At 41.6% G+C, this 17,797-nt stretch overlaps 2 protein-coding genes and 1 long non-coding RNA gene across 7 annotated transcripts in view; all 3 read left to right on the top strand.

The window, feature by feature from the left end:
- Positions 1-6,595, top strand: part of ttf2 (transcription termination factor, RNA polymerase II) — a 17,417-nt gene extending 10,822 nt beyond the window's left edge. For all 4 annotated transcript variants that reach the window (XM_069155037.1, XM_069155036.1, XM_069155038.1 and 1 more), the window contains exons 16-25: positions 200-353; positions 489-580; positions 2,240-2,325; positions 2,589-2,731; positions 2,856-3,035; positions 3,627-3,685; positions 3,878-4,031; positions 4,628-4,710; positions 5,314-5,388; positions 5,675-6,595. In XM_069155037.1, the coding sequence (XP_069011138.1) occupies positions 200-353; positions 489-580; positions 2,240-2,325; positions 2,589-2,731; positions 2,856-3,035; positions 3,627-3,685; positions 3,878-4,031; positions 4,628-4,710; positions 5,314-5,388; positions 5,675-5,819 (1,171 nt within the window). In that variant the 3' untranslated portion in view covers positions 5,820-6,595. The remainder of the gene's footprint in view (positions 1-199; positions 354-488; positions 581-2,239; positions 2,326-2,588; positions 2,732-2,855; positions 3,036-3,626; positions 3,686-3,877; positions 4,032-4,627; positions 4,711-5,313; positions 5,389-5,674) is intronic.
- A 775-nt stretch (positions 6,596-7,370) lies between these two features.
- Positions 7,371-17,797, top strand: part of mphosph8 (M-phase phosphoprotein 8) — a 33,969-nt gene continuing 23,542 nt past the window's right edge. The window contains exons 1-4 of one of the 2 annotated variants that reach the window (XM_069155040.1): positions 7,371-7,651; positions 10,504-10,665; positions 12,934-14,052; positions 14,257-14,353. In XM_069155040.1, the coding sequence (XP_069011141.1) occupies positions 7,550-7,651; positions 10,504-10,665; positions 12,934-14,052; positions 14,257-14,353 (1,480 nt within the window). In that variant the 5' untranslated portion in view covers positions 7,371-7,549. The remainder of the gene's footprint in view (positions 7,652-10,503; positions 10,666-12,933; positions 14,053-14,256; positions 14,354-17,797) is intronic. The other variant, XM_069155041.1, reaches the window with a different exon arrangement.
- Positions 14,364-17,786, top strand: LOC138201494 (uncharacterized). The gene is made up of 3 exons (XR_011178490.1): positions 14,364-15,957; positions 16,616-16,662; positions 17,000-17,786. It is a non-coding gene; the product is annotated as an uncharacterized lncRNA (long non-coding RNA).

Below are 17,797 nucleotides of genomic sequence, written 5' to 3' on the forward strand. Positions count from 1 at the left end.
TTTCTGACTCTTTATTTTCTCACCTTATACATGGAAACACTGATAAATTAAATTATGCTTTTCCCTAATAATGCACTGTAAATGACTCTGACCCTGAAGTGTTTTTTTAAACCTCTAACATCACTGTGTCTTCACTGCAGTGAAGTAAAAGTCAAGAAGGTTCATAAAACCGATTGTGTTCCTTCACTGTGTCTGTCAGGTTTCTGCGTTGCTCTCCGTTTGATGAGTACAAACTGTGGAAAGCTCAGGTGGACAACGGCTCCAACAGAGGCCGAGAGAGACTCAACATCCTGACAAGGACCCTGCTGCTCCGACGAACCAAAGACCAACGGGACTCCACGGGGAAACCGCTGGTACAGACACACACTCACACACACCTTGAACACCTCGTATTTGCGGTAACACAGAGTGTCACAGGACATGAAAGTTGTGTGTCAGTTTATACAACACTTTCTCTGGACCTAAAGTGAAGTGTTTGAATGTTTTAGGTGAATCTTCCTGATCGCACCTGCACAGTGCATCAACTGAAACTCTCTGAGGACGAGCAGGCTGTGTACGACGTAGTCTTCGCCCAATCCAGGTAAAATAACAACTCGTCTCTTGTTTTTGTTTCAGTTTTTTATTATCGAAGACAAAATTTATGAGAAAACATCCTTTCTATCTGCTTCCAAGCTTTTTCAATGTGTTTAAGCTTTCCTTATTCTCACTTCCAGCCTTCTTTAGCTTAGGAAATGCACGACTATTCATAAAAGTAAGAGTAAGAATAACTGTCCTCCAGTTAATTGTTCCAGATTTCTAAAGACAACACAATATTTGGGAGTTTTATAATGAACTGTAATTATGTACTTCAACTACTTTTTAGTGCTATGTTTGCCTTTTCCATTCAACTTTAGCTATTTTCAACTATTTTAACATGACAATGTTTTCCATTAAGGGCTTTGAAAAGTGGCTGGATATGAAACAAAGATTCATCAGGTGACTTTGGCTTCCAGCAGGCCACAACTTGACAGGAACATAATTCACGTTCCCCTTTAAACTACACACAATCTAAAAAAAAATGGGATGTTCTGTTCGGATTATTTCTGCACTCCGTCACAACACTTTCTTCTTCCACTCCTGCTGAGCCGTATGTTTATTCCTGCTCAGCTGCTCTGGTCTGTATGAACAGATGGTGTGTTGGTACAGTTCAGTTATAACACACTGCCGATTAAAGGAAACACGCTGCAGGTACTACGGGAAGGAGAGATGACGTGACACTTTAGATGATACATTTAGAGGTTATTTAATTTTAACGGTGAATCTCTGACCATTCATCTTCTTCTTGTGAACAGCTGGTGCTGCTCTGCCTGCTGGATATGGTTCAGACTGAAGCTGCTGCTGTGTATCAGTCTGTAGTGTTATGGATTCGTCCAGCTGTTAGTTTTTGAATCTGCAGTACTTCTATGACAGTATGTGCTACAATCACTAAAGCTGATGTATCCCAGCCGTAGTCGTGACAGCCAGAGTACAGCAGCCACGGCTTCAGCTGCAGTGACAGCTGTGCCGTCCCAAGGCTGCTGTCATAATCACAGCTACAGTCTGGCCCTGTTCACTTTCTGCATTATGTGTCCTGTGTGATCGGGTCACAAGTGAACATCTCTAGCATCTACGGCACTTCACACGTGGTGTTTCATGCGTCTCGACTGAATTCTTGTAATCGGATCTCACTTCCCGGATCTATATGTAAATAAAACAGGAGCGATTTTGGTCACTGCAGCCTCCTTTCAGTAAGTCTGTATCCGCAGCAGTCACATGAGAGGGAGAAAGCTGGTGACGTATATTTAATGCAAAACTGAGTACAGTAACTGGTCCCTAATGAAAGCAACAGCATCCTGCAGATTACTGTACTGCTTTCTGCTTGAGAGACCTGTTGATCTAACTATTCGTTTAAGTTTATTTTCTCTATCTACATGACAAAGTCTATTGAGCAGTACTATATCAACATACTGAAATTAAATGAGTAAATGAATCCATGCTGGGGCGTTATGATGGGAGCAGCTGATCAGAAACGGACATATGGCTCAGAAGGAATGGAAAAAGAAAAATATTGTATTGCAAGCTAATGCAAAACATACTGGGATATAATGCAAAAGTAGTCCTCAAAAAAGTTCTCACTATGGCCCCTCAAGGCTCCGTGCTTCCTATATAAAGTAGAAAGAAAAATATGATATGACAATAATATGGTGATCTTTTCCTCTAGATCTACTCTGCAGAACTACCTGAAGAGACACGAAGGAAACGACGTGAAGAAGGGAAACGCTTCCAGTTCCAACCCCTTCGACAAAGGTCAAATATCCGCTGGTTGTTTCGTCAACCTAAACAAAGCACATGAACACTGTCCCAGGTGTTGGGATATGATTGTGATTACATGCAATTCTACTGGTGTCTCCATCCTTAATCAGAGTTTGACATCTTGACACAAACAAAAATTGTTTTGCACAGAGTTTTTAAAAAAAAATCTGCATCATATGTAAAATTATGTGTAGAAAACAATAACTATTATAAGATAACCCAGGATTTTCATTGAAATGTGTGTGCTCTCTCTCCAGTGGCCCAGGAGTTTGGTCTGTCCCAGGCTGATGCTTCTGTGTTGAGCTCCCAGCAGCCCCAGCAGGCATCCAGCACCATCCACATCTTGTCCTTGTTGCTGCGCCTCCGACAGTGCTGCTGTCACATCTCACTTCTCAAGAAGGTATGGTGTATGAAGGTCACATGCTCTGACAAGGCTTACCAGTTTTGTAGTACATGAAAACACACACACACACAAAGAGCCAATGTGTGAAATACACAAACGTTCATTTCCCTCTTCGTCTCAGACGCTGGACTCCTCGGAGCTGCAGGGTGATGGGATCGTCTTGTCTCTGGAGGAGCAGCTCAATGCTCTGTCGCTCTCCTCCAGCTCCTCTTCATCGTGCCCTGACCCCAAAGACACGGTGGCCCTTAATGGCACCCGCTTCCCTTCACAGCTGTTTGAGAACACCAGTGAAAGCACAAAGGTGGGTAACCACTGTGCTCAACACCCAAATGCCCCAATTACCCCTTTAATATGTCCTGCAGGCTGATGGACATCTGCTGTTACAAGCTGGACTGATAAAGACCACTCACTCTGTTTAGAATACAATCGTTGTTTTTGTTCACCAGGGACCAGCTGGTGACTTGTATAGCAGGAAAATTATTTTTAAGTGGTCTCCATAGAGATAAGCTAAAGGCACAGATTATTTAAAGAGATCGGTTGTAGCCTCTCTCTGCCCACTACACAGTTTTGAAAGCACAAAAGGGTGACGAGGGACATAAATATGGTCACTTTCGGTACCAAAACATCCGAGATGGCGATGGCCGAAATGCTGTTCAAACCAGTGGGTGATGTCATGATCTGCTCTTGCTTGGTTAAAACCTGTTGTTGTCGTGAGCCCAGGGAAAATATACAACATGCCTAGTGGGAAGAAATTATTCTCCCATGTTTGATAGGACAGGATGTGATTCAAGTCAGAGTTTGTGTTTATTAGTAAAAAAAAAAAAAAAAACATGTTTTCCTGTATCACTTGTGATATTTTATTGAACTGATTGGTTTTTCCTCAAATGTCCAGATTTCTGCAATCGTCTCTGAGCTGAAGACGATCAGACAGAAGAGTGATGATCAGAAAAGGTAAAACAATCACATCTCATGGACACCTTAAGCTCCTTCTGTAGACAAATCAATCTCACCAAAAGGTCCAGTCAGTAGCTGTTGTGGCTGTTGTCTGTTCGTTTCATGCCTATTTACCTTCTCTGTACACATCTGTATACATGATCTTTAAATGTGTAATCCCCCTGATGTCTCCTGTCTGGTACTGTTCAGTGTGATCGTGTCTCAGTGGACCAGCATGCTCGGCATCGTAGCCATTCATCTGCAGCAAATGGGCTTGAGATACGCCGTGATCGACGGGACTGTCAACCCGAAACGTCGCATGGACCTGGTGGAGGAATTCAACACTAACCCCAAAGGACCCCAGGTACATCTCACTCCAAATGTTCCACCGTGTTAACCAAGACACAGCGAGACCCTGTTACTACTTTTAAAATGGTATTTTATTAAAGGTAAGAATATCAATATTTTCTGTTGGTTTGCACAGATCAGAAATGTAGCTTTTTGCCTCCGGTCGCTCCCAACAGCTGATTAGGCAACAGCTGCTTGCACGTTGGTGACATCTTACACTGCTAATGGAACAATGTTCCAACAAGGACAGGGAAGAAGACTGCACACCAGCAAACATGGAATCAAACAATGTCAACAAAAATCAGCTTTCTACATTGTTTATGAGGAAGGACCACAAAGATAGTGAATGTCAACATAACTTTTGCTTGCTTACAATATAACTCCAGATGGTGCCTTTAATATACTGTATGTATATAACAGGGGTATGTTTTCAGTAATGATTGCTTCACAAACACCTGTTTTTTGTGTTGTTTTTCAGATGTACTGTATATAGCCAAAAGAGAAAAAAAAATGCCTTCGAGGTCATCGCTTTGTCACACAACTTAAAAAGAAAGTGGACGAAGTTTTCCAAAATTCCTAAAATGAACTTTAATTCCTGGTTTTCTGCCCAAGGTGATGCTGGTTTCTCTTTGTGCTGGAGGTGTCGGACTCAATCTCATCGGTGGGAATCACCTCTTCCTCATTGACATGCACTGGTGAGATGCACGCTGCCCTACACAAAACCATGAGTAGAATCGCTGCCGTTAGCTTCCCTCTGCTTCATGTAGCCAGTTGTATGTGAAGTATGTCTTTTGTCTGAATCAGTGATTTATGTATTCTTTTTATACTATTGTTCTTAAAGTAAATAAACCTGTTGTTATTACTTGTGTAGAATTTTTTTTTTATACAAACAAAATTCATTATTACATGTCAACAAACCACTCGGTGACTTTTACCTGAAAGATCTGTGAATAGTTTGATCTTCCTCTGGTAGGTCAACTTTAACTCCTACTTTTATCTCAATCCTTTCAGTGCTTCAGTTTTAAAATATGTGTAGAAGTTTTTATATTTATTTTTATAAAGTCACATTTCAGTGAGAGTGAGCAAATTCTTAAAGATTTGAAGAAACCTTTCGTATGAGGGGTTTAACATAAAAAAAATGTCAGCAGATTAAAAAAATAAACTACAATTTGGTGCTGTTTTGTAGAGACTTGGTCATCACAAACAGATGAATGTGTAATGCTGCCGATGAGTTGAGAAAGTTTTGATAACATCAGTGTAAGAATGTGTAGTTTTTAACCTCTGACTGTCTCTGACAGGAACCCAGCCTTAGAGGATCAGGCCTGTGACCGGATCTACAGGGTTGGACAACACAAAGATGTCACCATCCACAGGTAACGAATCAGCTGGACATCCACTGTGTGGAAACTATTACTCACTATCACAGCATATGGAGAAATCAATAAAGTGTCAAGATGTGGCACATCAATACAGGAAAAGTTCAAATTCAAATGTTCTTGTCATGGCGGCAACAGTGCAATTAAAACATGCTTTGTAACTCTGTGTGCATCTTCATTGTCCAGGTCCATGACTGAAGACAGTAATGTGCCTTGTTTGTCATTAGGATATGAAAGTTAATTGTCTTTGCGTTAATAGCTGTGTGTTTGTGTGGGCTACCAGGTTTGTGTGTGAAGGCACAGTGGAGGAGAAGATCTCCACGCTGCAGATGAAGAAGAAGGAGCTGGCCCAGAATGTGCTGTCAGGAACAGGAAGCACCTTCTCCAAACTCTCTCTGGCTGATCTCAAAGTTATTTTTGGTGTCTGAGATGGGAGAGAACTGAAGCTGCGACTGTTGCTACGCTGTCACAAACACAGCTGTTCATACATATGTTCATGCGTGTGGATGTATTGATGTGCATGTCTGGGATCTTGAAATAACCTGATAAGACTGAGGTATTAAATTACTTAATTCTAGAATAGTAGCAAGCTGATTTTGTTACTTTAAGGCAAAATAGGTTACGAGGTAACCAACAATTTATTTTAACCATTATTCAAGGATCTGTTTAGCAGTTTCCTCTAGTAGCTAAAGCTGCACTGAGTTAATCTAAACGGCGGATATAAACCCACAATACAACATTTCCTGAGTTTGTCAAGAGACAAGTTTCCTGAAACTGCAGATACTAAGACATTCAGCCAGAAGCTGAACTGGAAATGTGTTTGTGCTTCAACATAATCATGAATGTTATATATCTTGCATTTCAGTGCAAATGCTACAGCTGACAGACACAGTGAAAAGTTATTGTACTCCCTTTTAGTCCAGAATGATGCTTTACTGCAAATACCCCTGTGTTTGTCATATGTTACACTAAGCATGGCACTATTTTTTTCTTTCATGTATGTTTAGTTGGTCTTCTGAGATGTTATTATTTTTGATCAGAGACATACTCCAAAGAGGATTTCCCTCTGTCTATATATTATTTACTTTTATTTGTGTCACCTAATGGACTTTTATTTCCTTTAAACATGTTTTAAAATTAATTTTAAGTATGTGGTTGTATTTGTGTTGATATGATTGTGTTTAAATAAATCCAGGTGAATGAAGTTGTGGAAGTTAATGTGACCACTTGCTTTAGCCTATAAAGTCCTTTACAGTGTACATTGAAATTATTTAACAATTTAAAAAAAAATTGTAAAGAAATTCAGTCAGGATTTACTATAATTGACTGAGGATCAAGATATTTTGCACATATTGCACTTTCTAAGAACACTGAAAACTAAGGAATGGAAACGTGAATGAAAATTTTAATTCGTTTTAGTTTGTGTATCTAAACATTAATGTGGAGGAGATGTATTATACTTCATTAGAGTATAAATATGCACAAATGTCAATGTGATATTTATCCTTTGACGGTCTGCGTTGAGCTGTCCACCATGTTTCCATTGCTCTGCTACTGTACGTTATAATCCAGCAGTGTTCATGATGCTTTTGGGGAACATCGGAATTTTGCCCTTAAATGTAATAGTACCGACATAGTAGACAGAAAAGATACCACACGTTGGAAAATAGTTATTTCACACTCTATTTACTTATATAAGGCATGCAGGTATATAATTCATTGATAGGAAACTTTTAAAAGGGCACGTAACTCATGTCAGACAGGTGGTTAAAACACTCCTCGCGAGGGTTACCTATGAATGCTTAGTTTCGCGTATTTCTGCATTATTTCAAATAAAACTGTTCAGTATTGTGAAGCGCGTGTCCGTTTTACCGTTTACAAGCCTGGACAAAAACAAACTCAAATTGCTGATTTGCCGTCCGTGCGATTCGGAGGCGTTAACTCGGGCGGCGAGCAGCAGCACTTGAACGCAGCGCGGCGCCAGCGGGCGGTAGCTCGCGTGCTCGTGTGTCTCTGAGCTGCAGCGCGAGGGCAGTCCCACCGCCAGGTACGAGGGCGTCCCACCTCCGTCAACACGGCGGCCTTAACGGGTGCCTCCCCCCCCCACCCAAAAAAACAACCCAGGAACGAGCTCCATTCGGCACCGACCCCCGCAGCCATGGCGGCTGAAACCGACAAGGTGGAGCCCGCGGACAGCGAGCAGGACGAAGAGGAAGATGTGTACGAGGTGGAGCGGATCATAGACATGCGGGTGGAGGAGGTAAGGCTAACTGCTACGTTGACGGCGAGCCGAGCAAACATGGCTGTCCTTTTTTTTTTTTTTTTTTTTTTTTTTTTCTCCTCTCCCCCCTCTTACTCCACTCTCCTCGACGCATAGCCGACCTCCGACGGCGGACAGACCCGCGATGTCAACGAAACACCCGCGTGTCGAGCGTTTCAAGCGCGCTGCGCTGCGTCGTCCTTCAGTTCGTGTTCCGTCCAAACAACCACCGTGTTCATGCACAACTTCTCCCGTGATGTCCGCTCCCCGGGTCCCCCGCTGAGGACAAGGACGGACGCTTTGCGGGGCTTTCAAATGTTTGTGTCCTCTCTCTTCCCGGCGGCTTTTAGCTGCATCAAACAAAAACAAATAAAAATAAACACCGGGACCGGTGCTCGTGTCGTCGCGGTTAAAACGACTTGTTGTCGGTAAACACGTCCGGTCGGATGAAGTCACGCCAGCTAACATCACGTTAGCATCGTGGCCGCCCTGTTTGTCCCCGCATCAACTTTCTGTGTATAAACACAAGATATTAATAACAGATGGCTATTAATACGCTGTATGGAGACTTTAATCAACATGTAATACTGTTAGTTATTATAAATCTGGCTCGTCGCCAACCGTTTAAACATGACTTTAGTTGTGTCACTAATTGAGAAGTGTGTCTTCCACAAATGAAGTGCAGTATAATGTCACAAAAGGATGAGAGTACGGTGTGCTCACTGGTATAGTTGAGCTATCATTTGTGCAAGGTGGTCTGAACACATCCAGTTGTTTAATAAAAACATGTGGATCACTTACCACAATGAGAAGAAATACAAAAGCTCTGTGACTTCTGTTGATTCTGGGTAAAAAGACAATGTTGGTTTATGTTTTTGCAGTAGTTGCCCCCCCCTCCCATTATTCCTGGTGTTTTGTTTACAGATTCAAGCGTTGTTACAAGATGGTGCCACGTTTTCTCAACGTAAATATTAACTTGGCCTCTGCTTGAGTGATTAGTCCTTGTGTGTGAGCGGGGATGGGTGGGAGAGGAGTTTGTTTTTGTGTCGTAAGTACCAGCGACTGCTGCAAAAGTTCAAGGATCCTGCACATTCACTGTATTTGTATACTGCAGTTTAAAAGTCTTGAATTAATTTATGGGTTGAAAGGTTTTTGGAAAGCTTGAGAAATATGATTGTGCTGAGCTGGATTTCTTTTTGTGTATGTGCTTTTTGCCTAAAGACGCTTATAATGAAATTATCAGTGCGTAGCAGAAAAGACAAATAACTTAAGAGTCGGGGAGTGTTTTTGTCCAACTGAACAAAACTTTGAAACACCTTCCTGTCCAAACTGTGTGTTCAGGTGTTCAGGTGGTTGTCCCTCTGGTGCTCTTCAGTTTGGAGATCAAACCGTTTGTGTTTGTTGAAGAAAGCTCAGATTTCTTCCTGTTGAAAGTAGAATATTTGATCACAACAGTCATAAAGTGGCATCAGTAAACAATTTCCACTTAGTGAAATAGGGAATGAACACACTTGAACAATGCCGGTATTACTTGATAAGTATGAGGGCTCTTTGACCAAATACAGGGCTTTCTCTACCATTTTAACATTTAGGTGTACACCACATATCCCACTATTGCTTTGTTTTACTAATGTTTGTTGATTATTGTAATTCTGGAAAACAGTGTGTTTTTAAAATAAACATTGTAATGATAATAGTCTATAATTACATGAAAATGCAAAGCTTTTAGTCTAATAAATGCTCACCTCCCCCCTACTGCTACCACAGCACTGAAGCCCTCCAGAAACTTCAGGATTAAAAAGGGACTGTTTTTAGGGAGAAAGAAAGGACTGCTGTGAAGTGCAACATGAGAGTCACATGATCATGGAGGTAACTGAGCTAATACTTGCCCTACTGAGGTATTACTAACACACTTAGCTTGTATCTCCGGGGGCTCTCTGGTTTGTATCACGTGTAGAAACAAACTTATGTTTGACTGAGAACATGTGGTGGCTTTACCTGCTAGTTTCTCTGCTGTCTCCACGTGCTCTGGTCTTTAAATACTTTAAAAGGAAAAACCTTGTTTAACTTAATTGCCTTAATTCTGGGTTCGGTGAAGATGGAAACTTTTGCAACAAATAACTGCTGACACTTTTTTTTAAAATATAGATATAAGTCTTATTTTACAGCTAGTGAGCCTCTATGACTATCATTCAAGATGACTTCTGGTCACTTCACAATAAAAGAAATGCTGTTTGATTAAACTCTCGGCGAACAAAAGAACTCGAATTCGTCCTGTAAATCAAGTTAATGGCGATAGTGTTGCTTCCATTAAATTATATTGAAGCTGCATGTGCAAAATTAAGTCCTGTGGTTTCGATGTGGTTCTCCATGTTAAAAAAATTACAAATGAAAACTTAGTTTTCACTTTATTTGATAATTGATTTAACTTATTGCATTAGAAAATAATCATGTTCAGTTTGTTTACCTTTTTTATGTACTTGCTTTATGGTCCAGGTCAGTGAATATTTGTATTGGCACTGTGTTGTTGTTGTTGTTGTTGTTGTTCTTCATTGCATCTTTAAGTGTTTTGCTTTTTCTTCTCAATGAACTCTTGCTGTTGTCGATATTTCATCTATTATGAATGCAATCAATTCACCAAAGATATACAACCACCTTTCAAAATATTATAATTGTGCATTTTATCTAGTCTGTCAGCCATGTTTGCATACATGCAGCCATCATCTGGAAATCTTGTGTTGCTCTTGATTCTGTTGTTTGGTGGAAAAAGTCGGTAATTAAATTGTGACAGTTGACGGCTAATATGTCAGCTAATATGATGCCTGAGCTTCACATGTTCTCTCTGTTTTCAGGGTGAAGCGCTCTACAGAGTTCGTTGGAAGAATTACTGCTCTGACGATGACACCTGGGAGCCAGAGGCCCATTTAGAGGACTGTCGAGAAGTCCTTTTAACCTTTAAGAAGCACTGGGCTGAGGCTAAGGCCAAGAAGGAGGCAGAAGCCAAGAAGAGTGTGGTAAGTCTCAGTGAGAGTCATGATTCCAGAGTACCACTGATGCTGTAAACAATAACTGTTCACTTTTACTCTCTTTGGCCTGTTAGAAAGAGCAACGTGTATTTTGGTTTGTTTCAGAAGTCACAGCTGATCACAGGTGAATTCTAAAAAAACACAGTGTCAAAAGTTTAGGGGGGAGATACAAATTTATATGCTATAGTTTCCGAGGTGCGTCACATGTCAAGCAAAATCTGTTTCTGGACCAAGTACGTCACAGCTAAAGATCAGTGCTTTCTATGTCCACAAAGGTTCTGTGGGTCGGCATGATTCAAATTATGAAAGTGCGCAGCCCAAAATCTGTAATTGTGTTTACTATACAAACATCAACCGCACTGATTGCGTAGTGTTGTGTAATTATGGGCAAAATGATAATCACAGTTATTTGGATGAATGTAGAGATTACAATTATTTATCAGGATTTTTTTTATGACTTTAGTAACAAAATGCTTTTATTGCACTTTCACATTAAATAAACAACACTGCTTTCACTTCCATGTTGTGCTACACTCCTTTTCATGTACAAATATTTGCATCAAATTAAGACTGGTCCTTATTCACATTTCATCTGACAAGCAAATCGTTTTACATACAAGTATACGAACAGAGAGCTGCTTTAATGTTGTGCTACAGTACTGAAAATGCACAGTTCTTTTCATCCTGCTCCGGACATTCGGTTTTTGTTTTGCTCGTCTGCTTTCTGTTGGATATTACTCTCCTACTCCCCGCTGGGTGACAGCACATGACAGCTCCTCAAAAGTGAAGCCAACACATCTCAATTGGCCCCTGGTGGTTGGCTGACTGTTAGTTAGGAAAGTGCTCGGTTTGATATGCAGCACAGCAAACATTTGAAATGTATCGCAGTCAATTATCTTAGTTTAATTGTAGGAAGCCGAGATCGCGAACGAGATGAATATTTGATTAATTGTGCAGCCCAACGACTGCGCATGCTTCAGGAAAACAAGATGAATGCTGTGGTTGCTGAATGATTTTCCCAAGCACGTCAGAAAGTTCGACATCCCAGTCTGTTACCAGATAACATATTTTGCTTTAAAGATCCTGTTCTGAAAAGTGCGCCGTCACACTCAGCCTTTCAGGAACACCCACGAGACGTCAGTGTGTTTTTCTGTGTTCAATATGAGAGGCAATGCAACTCCCTAGTTCATCGAACTTTGAGGCCGTAAAACTAAAAGTCGTAGTGCTAGTCTTTGTCGATGCCTCTCGTGTTTTGCACCTGTGTAATGTATTGCTCATGCTTAGGATGTGTCTATCTAGCACAGGGGTGTCAAACATATGGCCCGCGGGCCGGATCCGGCCCGCCAGGGGGTCCAGCTCGGCCCGCCGGATGACTTTACTAAGTGTGAAAATTACAGAAAGACATAAATTCCATTTCTATGAGAATATGGAGGTTTATGAATACAAACATTTTGCAATTTTTTTTTTTAATCGATCCAGTAATTGCTTCAAAAACAGCGTAAATGCGATTTCTGCTCCAGAGGCAGCAGCGCTCGCTGCTAGGGAATCTGCAGAGGAGAGCCCAGGCTGATAAACAGTCGGCTGATGTCTGAGTTTTTGGTCTTTATGTTTCTAGTTTATTGTAGAAAGACCTTAAAATAGGATTTATCATCCAAAAGCCTTCACCAATGATTTAAACATAGAGAAATATTGTCGTTATGAATGCGTTATTATGCTATGAATTTACTGGTCTGGCCCACTTGAGGTGAAAGTGAGCAGTATGTGGCCCCTTAACTAAAATGAGTTTGACACCCCTGATCTAGCAGATCGGCGCACACCCTAGAATTATAGTATGAATGGGACCATGTGTGCATCTGCGTCAGTCAGTGAATGGATAGCATGAATTAACTTTATTAAACTCTCTCCTGGTCTATGATTATATACCATGTTTATACGTGTGGTAGAAATGGATGACCATAATTTCTGTAGAAATGACTGTAGTGTTGGTGATCTCGTCTGTAGTGGTTGATGTTTGCTTCCCTGGATTATGAGACAGATGAACAAGTTTGACAGCAGAAAAGTTCAAATTGTGTTCTATATTGAGGTTGTAGTATCTGTAGTCAATAAAATGAGGGAACATCTGTTTGAGAACAGCTCAGATAGACTAAAGTCATTTTAAATATAATCATCGGCACATAAACTTGAAATAAGAAAGCCAAAAATAACATGTTTTTTTTTTTTTTAAATGTGACATTGGTTGTCTCTTTCTCTTCTCAGAAACTGCTGCCTATGAAGAGCGACGTGTTTGATGCCGACTCAGAGAGCGAAAGCGACAAAGACCGTCCAACAGAGGCACCCGTCAAGAAGAAGAAAAAGAAGAAGATGATGCGGGGGGAAGAAGAAGAAGAAGAAGAAGAAGACCCTTCTTCAAAGGAGAAAAAGAAGAAGAAGAAAGACAAACGCAAGGAGGAGTTCAGGCCCCTACCGGCGCCGGAAACAGATGAAGAAGACGATAGAGTCTTGACCCCAACCTCTCCTACCAAGGAGAAAAAGACTGAATTAAAAAAGCGTGTTGTTGACTCTGAGGAGGATGACGACGAGCCTGTCCCCACCAAAAAACACAAGAAGGAAAAAGGAAAAGAGGGAGGAAAACATAAGAAAGAAAAAGGAGACGAGTGGAAGAAAAAGAAAGCGAAGAAGGAGCGTAAGATTGACACCTCTGAAGATGAGGCCAACGCTCCGCTGGAAGATGACCCGAGCGAAGGCCCGTCAGAGTCCCAACTGGACGATTCTGCATCAACTGACACGCTTACAAAATCAGTGGAAAGGGCAGGCTTAGGTGATAAGTCCAAACAGAAGAAGGGGAAGTGGGAGGTGAAGCTGCAGGGCATTAAGGACCTTATCCATGACAAAAAGAGTAAAAAGCCGGACGGCAGCCAGAAAGAAAGCAGTCTTCAAAAAGTGAAGGGTCATTCCTCTAAAAGCAAAGATGATGCTGCTCCACAATCAGACTCCAGTGATAGCTCCACCCTGCATAAGAAAGCTAAGAGCAAAGGGCCGGAGAGCAAAGGGCCGGAGAGCAAAGGGCCGGAGAGCAAAGGGCAGGAGAGCAAAGGGCCGGAAAGCAAAGGGCAGGAGAGCACGTCGACGCCAGCCAAAGTCCCATCCTCCTCCATATCCTCGTCATCATCGTCGTCCTCCGTCACAGCTGCGAGCACCACCAAGGTCCGGGAGGAGGAGCTGACTAAAGAGGAGGTTCTGGGACCGAAAGACGCGGCAGGCTCAACGAACCTGTTTGAAAAGTTCCTTTTGAACTGCGAAGCCAAGGATCGCGCCCCCCGCAGGCAGCCGCTTCACCAACCTGTCCCAGAGAAGACCATCAGCAAACCCACAAAGGTACAACATGTAGGAATCAATTCTTTATGTCCTTTTCACCATATTTGTTCGGAATTTGCTAAATATCTTTTCAAAAAAACAACATCACATCAACATGTTCAGTTTTTGCAGACTTAAATGTTTTGCTCTGCTGCTCAACAGTTTTCCTCAAACACTGCAAAGTGTTAAGTGTTTGTTTGTTTGTTTGTTTCGTCCCAACATTAGCCATTAGGCAAGCTTGATAAGATTCCCAAGACATCCAAAGAGTCCCCAGCGCAGAGACCAGAGCCCGAGAAGACAGAGAGGACCAAGCAATCAGATGGTATGCAAGACACACAGGAACACCAAAAACACCCTGCCATACATATTATTAGTTTGAAGACGTATATGGTCACATTAACCCACTTTAATTTACCTAATTTAAAAGAACATCTGAGCATTAGGTGAGTACAGATTACATAAATGCAACATGGGTGAACATAAAATATTCGTCAGTTTAAGATATACAATTTCAAGTCCCTATATGTTAATGTGGGTTTGTAATTTCAAAAAAGTGTCTTCCAGCCCCTCTTTCATTAATACTGAGTGCACTGTGTAAAAAGACATTTAAAGCAACTTTAAAAACCTGACAACAATATCTCTCACCACCTAAATCTCATTTGCTTCATGTCAGCAAGAATAAAAACATGTTTTCCTTGAAAAACAATGTCAATAAAATGTTGGTAACTATTTATTCATAAAAGGATAAACACAAAAGATCTTTTATCAACCAAACGCCTATCAAATTCAATTGTTGTCCACTTTTGAAGCCAAAGGTGTCCAGAAAAGGCTTCTGTTGTTGTTTTGATACCACACGAATGTATTTTGTGCAAAAGGCTTTACTGTGCGGCGGTCTGGATCCCGAACTAGTCAGCACAGAGACTCCAGGAAGAGATCTAGTCGCTGTTAATAAAGGGAGCAATACGAGTTGTGCCTCCAAAGCAGAAAGGGGGTCAGGGCTCCATCCAATCCGCCACCTCCGAGCTCTGAACAGACATCTGGGCTCATACAAGTTCAGAATGCGGCCCGGCGACTGGTTTACATGAGGTCGATCTGAAGGACTCGTATTTTCACACCGATATGTCGTCGCTGTCGGATGAAAACCATGTATGTACACTTTTGACGATTTAGACGTTTTACTATAAATAGAATGTGCACATTCTACCATGAGGCCCTGAAATCTAAATTGCCAATGATACGAATTTTTATTACATCATCTATTTAATGTCTCTCGATTGCATATCAGAACTGTCCATCAAACCACGTATCTCCCTCCTCAGGCTCTACAGGCCCGCCTACGTTTGTTTGGGAAGCGTTTGTGGAAATATCCTGGTGCGAACCAGAACCCAATTTCACTCTTATGGTCTGAGTACGCTCCATCGGGAATCGCTTACAGTTGTTCCATCCTGCTGGGCGTAGACCTCCGGTTCATTTCAACCAATCAGCATGCGCTGAAACCGGCCGACACTCTGCCGCCGCTGAACCTACCAGCGGCCCAAAGCGTTTTTTCCTCAGTACACTACATTTTTTCCATTGTTTGAATGAACGCCAGCAGCAGGACGAGGTGCTGAGCATTTATTCTGTGCTGAATGCTGAAAGTTCCACGATTTCACTTTGTAGTCAACGACAGTTGAAAAATATTCGCACTGCGCTCGCCACCGTCACCAGCCGTCCAATTACAGTGAAGAGGGGCGGGACAAACGCGGTTAACCACCGACACTGCTCGCTGATTGGTCCGCCCTTCAGAGGTGCTGTGCAAACACTAGTACGGACCGAGTTACCAGACAGCGAAGAAAACTGAAGCTTTGGGCCAAAGTCGGCGCAGCCAGGCTGCTGTGGAAGTCGTAAAGCAAATAGCCACTTCTTGATTACGATATGGTCGTCAAGGTAAAGTATCACCATACGTTTATTGTTTGACAACTGTATTCAAGTTTGTACTAGTTAACATTTATTCACAAGTGTCATTTGAATGGATTACTTGGCGTACTTTTGGTATTTACAGCTCGAGGTTGATGGCTAACGCGTAGCGCTCGTTAGCTTGCTTTTAAATGCTGTTTCAATAGCTAATATTAGTATCTTGTTGACACTTGTGTAATTACTTTGATGAAACACAGATTTGGCAGCATCTGGGCTAACATTGTAATTCTCGTCTTCAGTGATACCAACCTAAAGCTTTTGTCTTTATAAAGGCTGTGTTGATTACTTATAGGTTAGCTTACTGACCAAGATGTACTTATCAATGTTTGATTTCTCCAATCAGTATATTCAGTTATGTAAACTGTTGAGTGGACTTTTTTTTTTTTTTCCACTTTTTCAGGATAAGCATGTCTTTGACACTAGAACAGATGTGTGCGTTGGTGAATATTCGATACAACAGGGCAGTTGATGCAGAGGCAAAGGTCAGCAGAGAGGAGAGGTTTTCTAAAAGACGAGGATGAAGTCAGCCAGAGCAAAGGAGGCAAACTCTTAAACATTGAATAATGTCAGTATTGCATCCAGTGCACTTAATGTGTTCTTCTTTATCTTTTTAATAATCACTTGAAAGTGACCAGGTTGGTTCGGAATTTGTCAAGGATGGTTCTGAAAATGAAGGTATGTATTATTAATGTCATATTTAATATTAACAACACCTTAATGTGTAAAGAACTTGTCATGCATAAATGCAGCTCAAAGTGCCTCACAGATCATAATGGACTAAGAATTGATAATAAAACAACACTAATGAATAGACTCTGATGCCCAAGCGAAAGTGTGTATGATGCATTAAAGCAGTAATGTTGTGGAAGAGTGAATGCTGCATATTTGCTAGTGAGTTTGCTGCTGTTTGTGTTTAACCTCACTCTCGCACACACAAAGATCAACGCTCTGAGACAGTGAAAAGAAAATCCATTTATCATATATTTCTTTTCTCTGTTTTTCTTTTCATTAGAAGGAATTGAGGAGGACTCCTGAGGTGGTGAGGATAGTGTGAGAAGGCAGAGGAAGAGGGCAAATCTTGAAACCTGGAACGTGAACATCCAAAAAAGGAGAATGAGGGGGCGATCCTATCTCAGGAAGAAGAATGTGTTGAAGGAGGCAAGAAAAATGGGGATGGCATGCCAGTCTGCAGCCTGCCAAAAGTCCACCAAGTAGTCAAATCAAAGAGAGAGGAGATATACAAGTATTTCTGGGAGAAATTGGACTGGAAAGATAGGTCATCTTTGGTGGAGGTGAGCAGCTTAAAGCGCCGCCCAACAGGAGCGAGAAATTCGAGGTGGTCAGCATCCATTTTTTGTCACCTTGTCGTGGATGATAGAAGGATCCAAATGTGCCAGCGCATGTTCTTGTCAACCCTCGGCATAAAACTGGTGTTTTTTGAAGTGGGTAGGAAGAAGAGGGGAAAGTCCTGAGAAGACAGAGAGAGGGAAGAGTGAAGAGCAAGACTTTCGGAAGACCTTCCTTCTGGACCTTCCAAATACACAGAAGTCCTTGAAGAAACCCTTCTTCAGAGTGTACTAACCTGTTGCTGGAGACACAGTTCACCTGTCGGTAGACAATGACCTGAAGCATACAGCCAAATATTATACTGAAATGGCTTCAGGACAAATCTTTGAATAGCCCAGCCAAAGCCCAAACAACTACTGGAGCTGGAGAGGACCTGCTAGGAAGAATGAGAGAAAGTGACAAAGCCTGTCGAGACTTACCCAAGAAGACTCAAAGCCTTAACTGAGGTTTCTATAAAGTACTA

Source organism: Embiotoca jacksoni, unplaced genomic scaffold (assembly GCF_022577435.1).
Source record: "Embiotoca jacksoni isolate LCO1_2020_lvr unplaced genomic scaffold, fEmbJac1.0.p SCAF_2, whole genome shotgun sequence".
In the NCBI taxonomy this organism is placed as follows: domain Eukaryota; kingdom Metazoa; phylum Chordata; class Actinopteri; family Embiotocidae; genus Embiotoca; species Embiotoca jacksoni.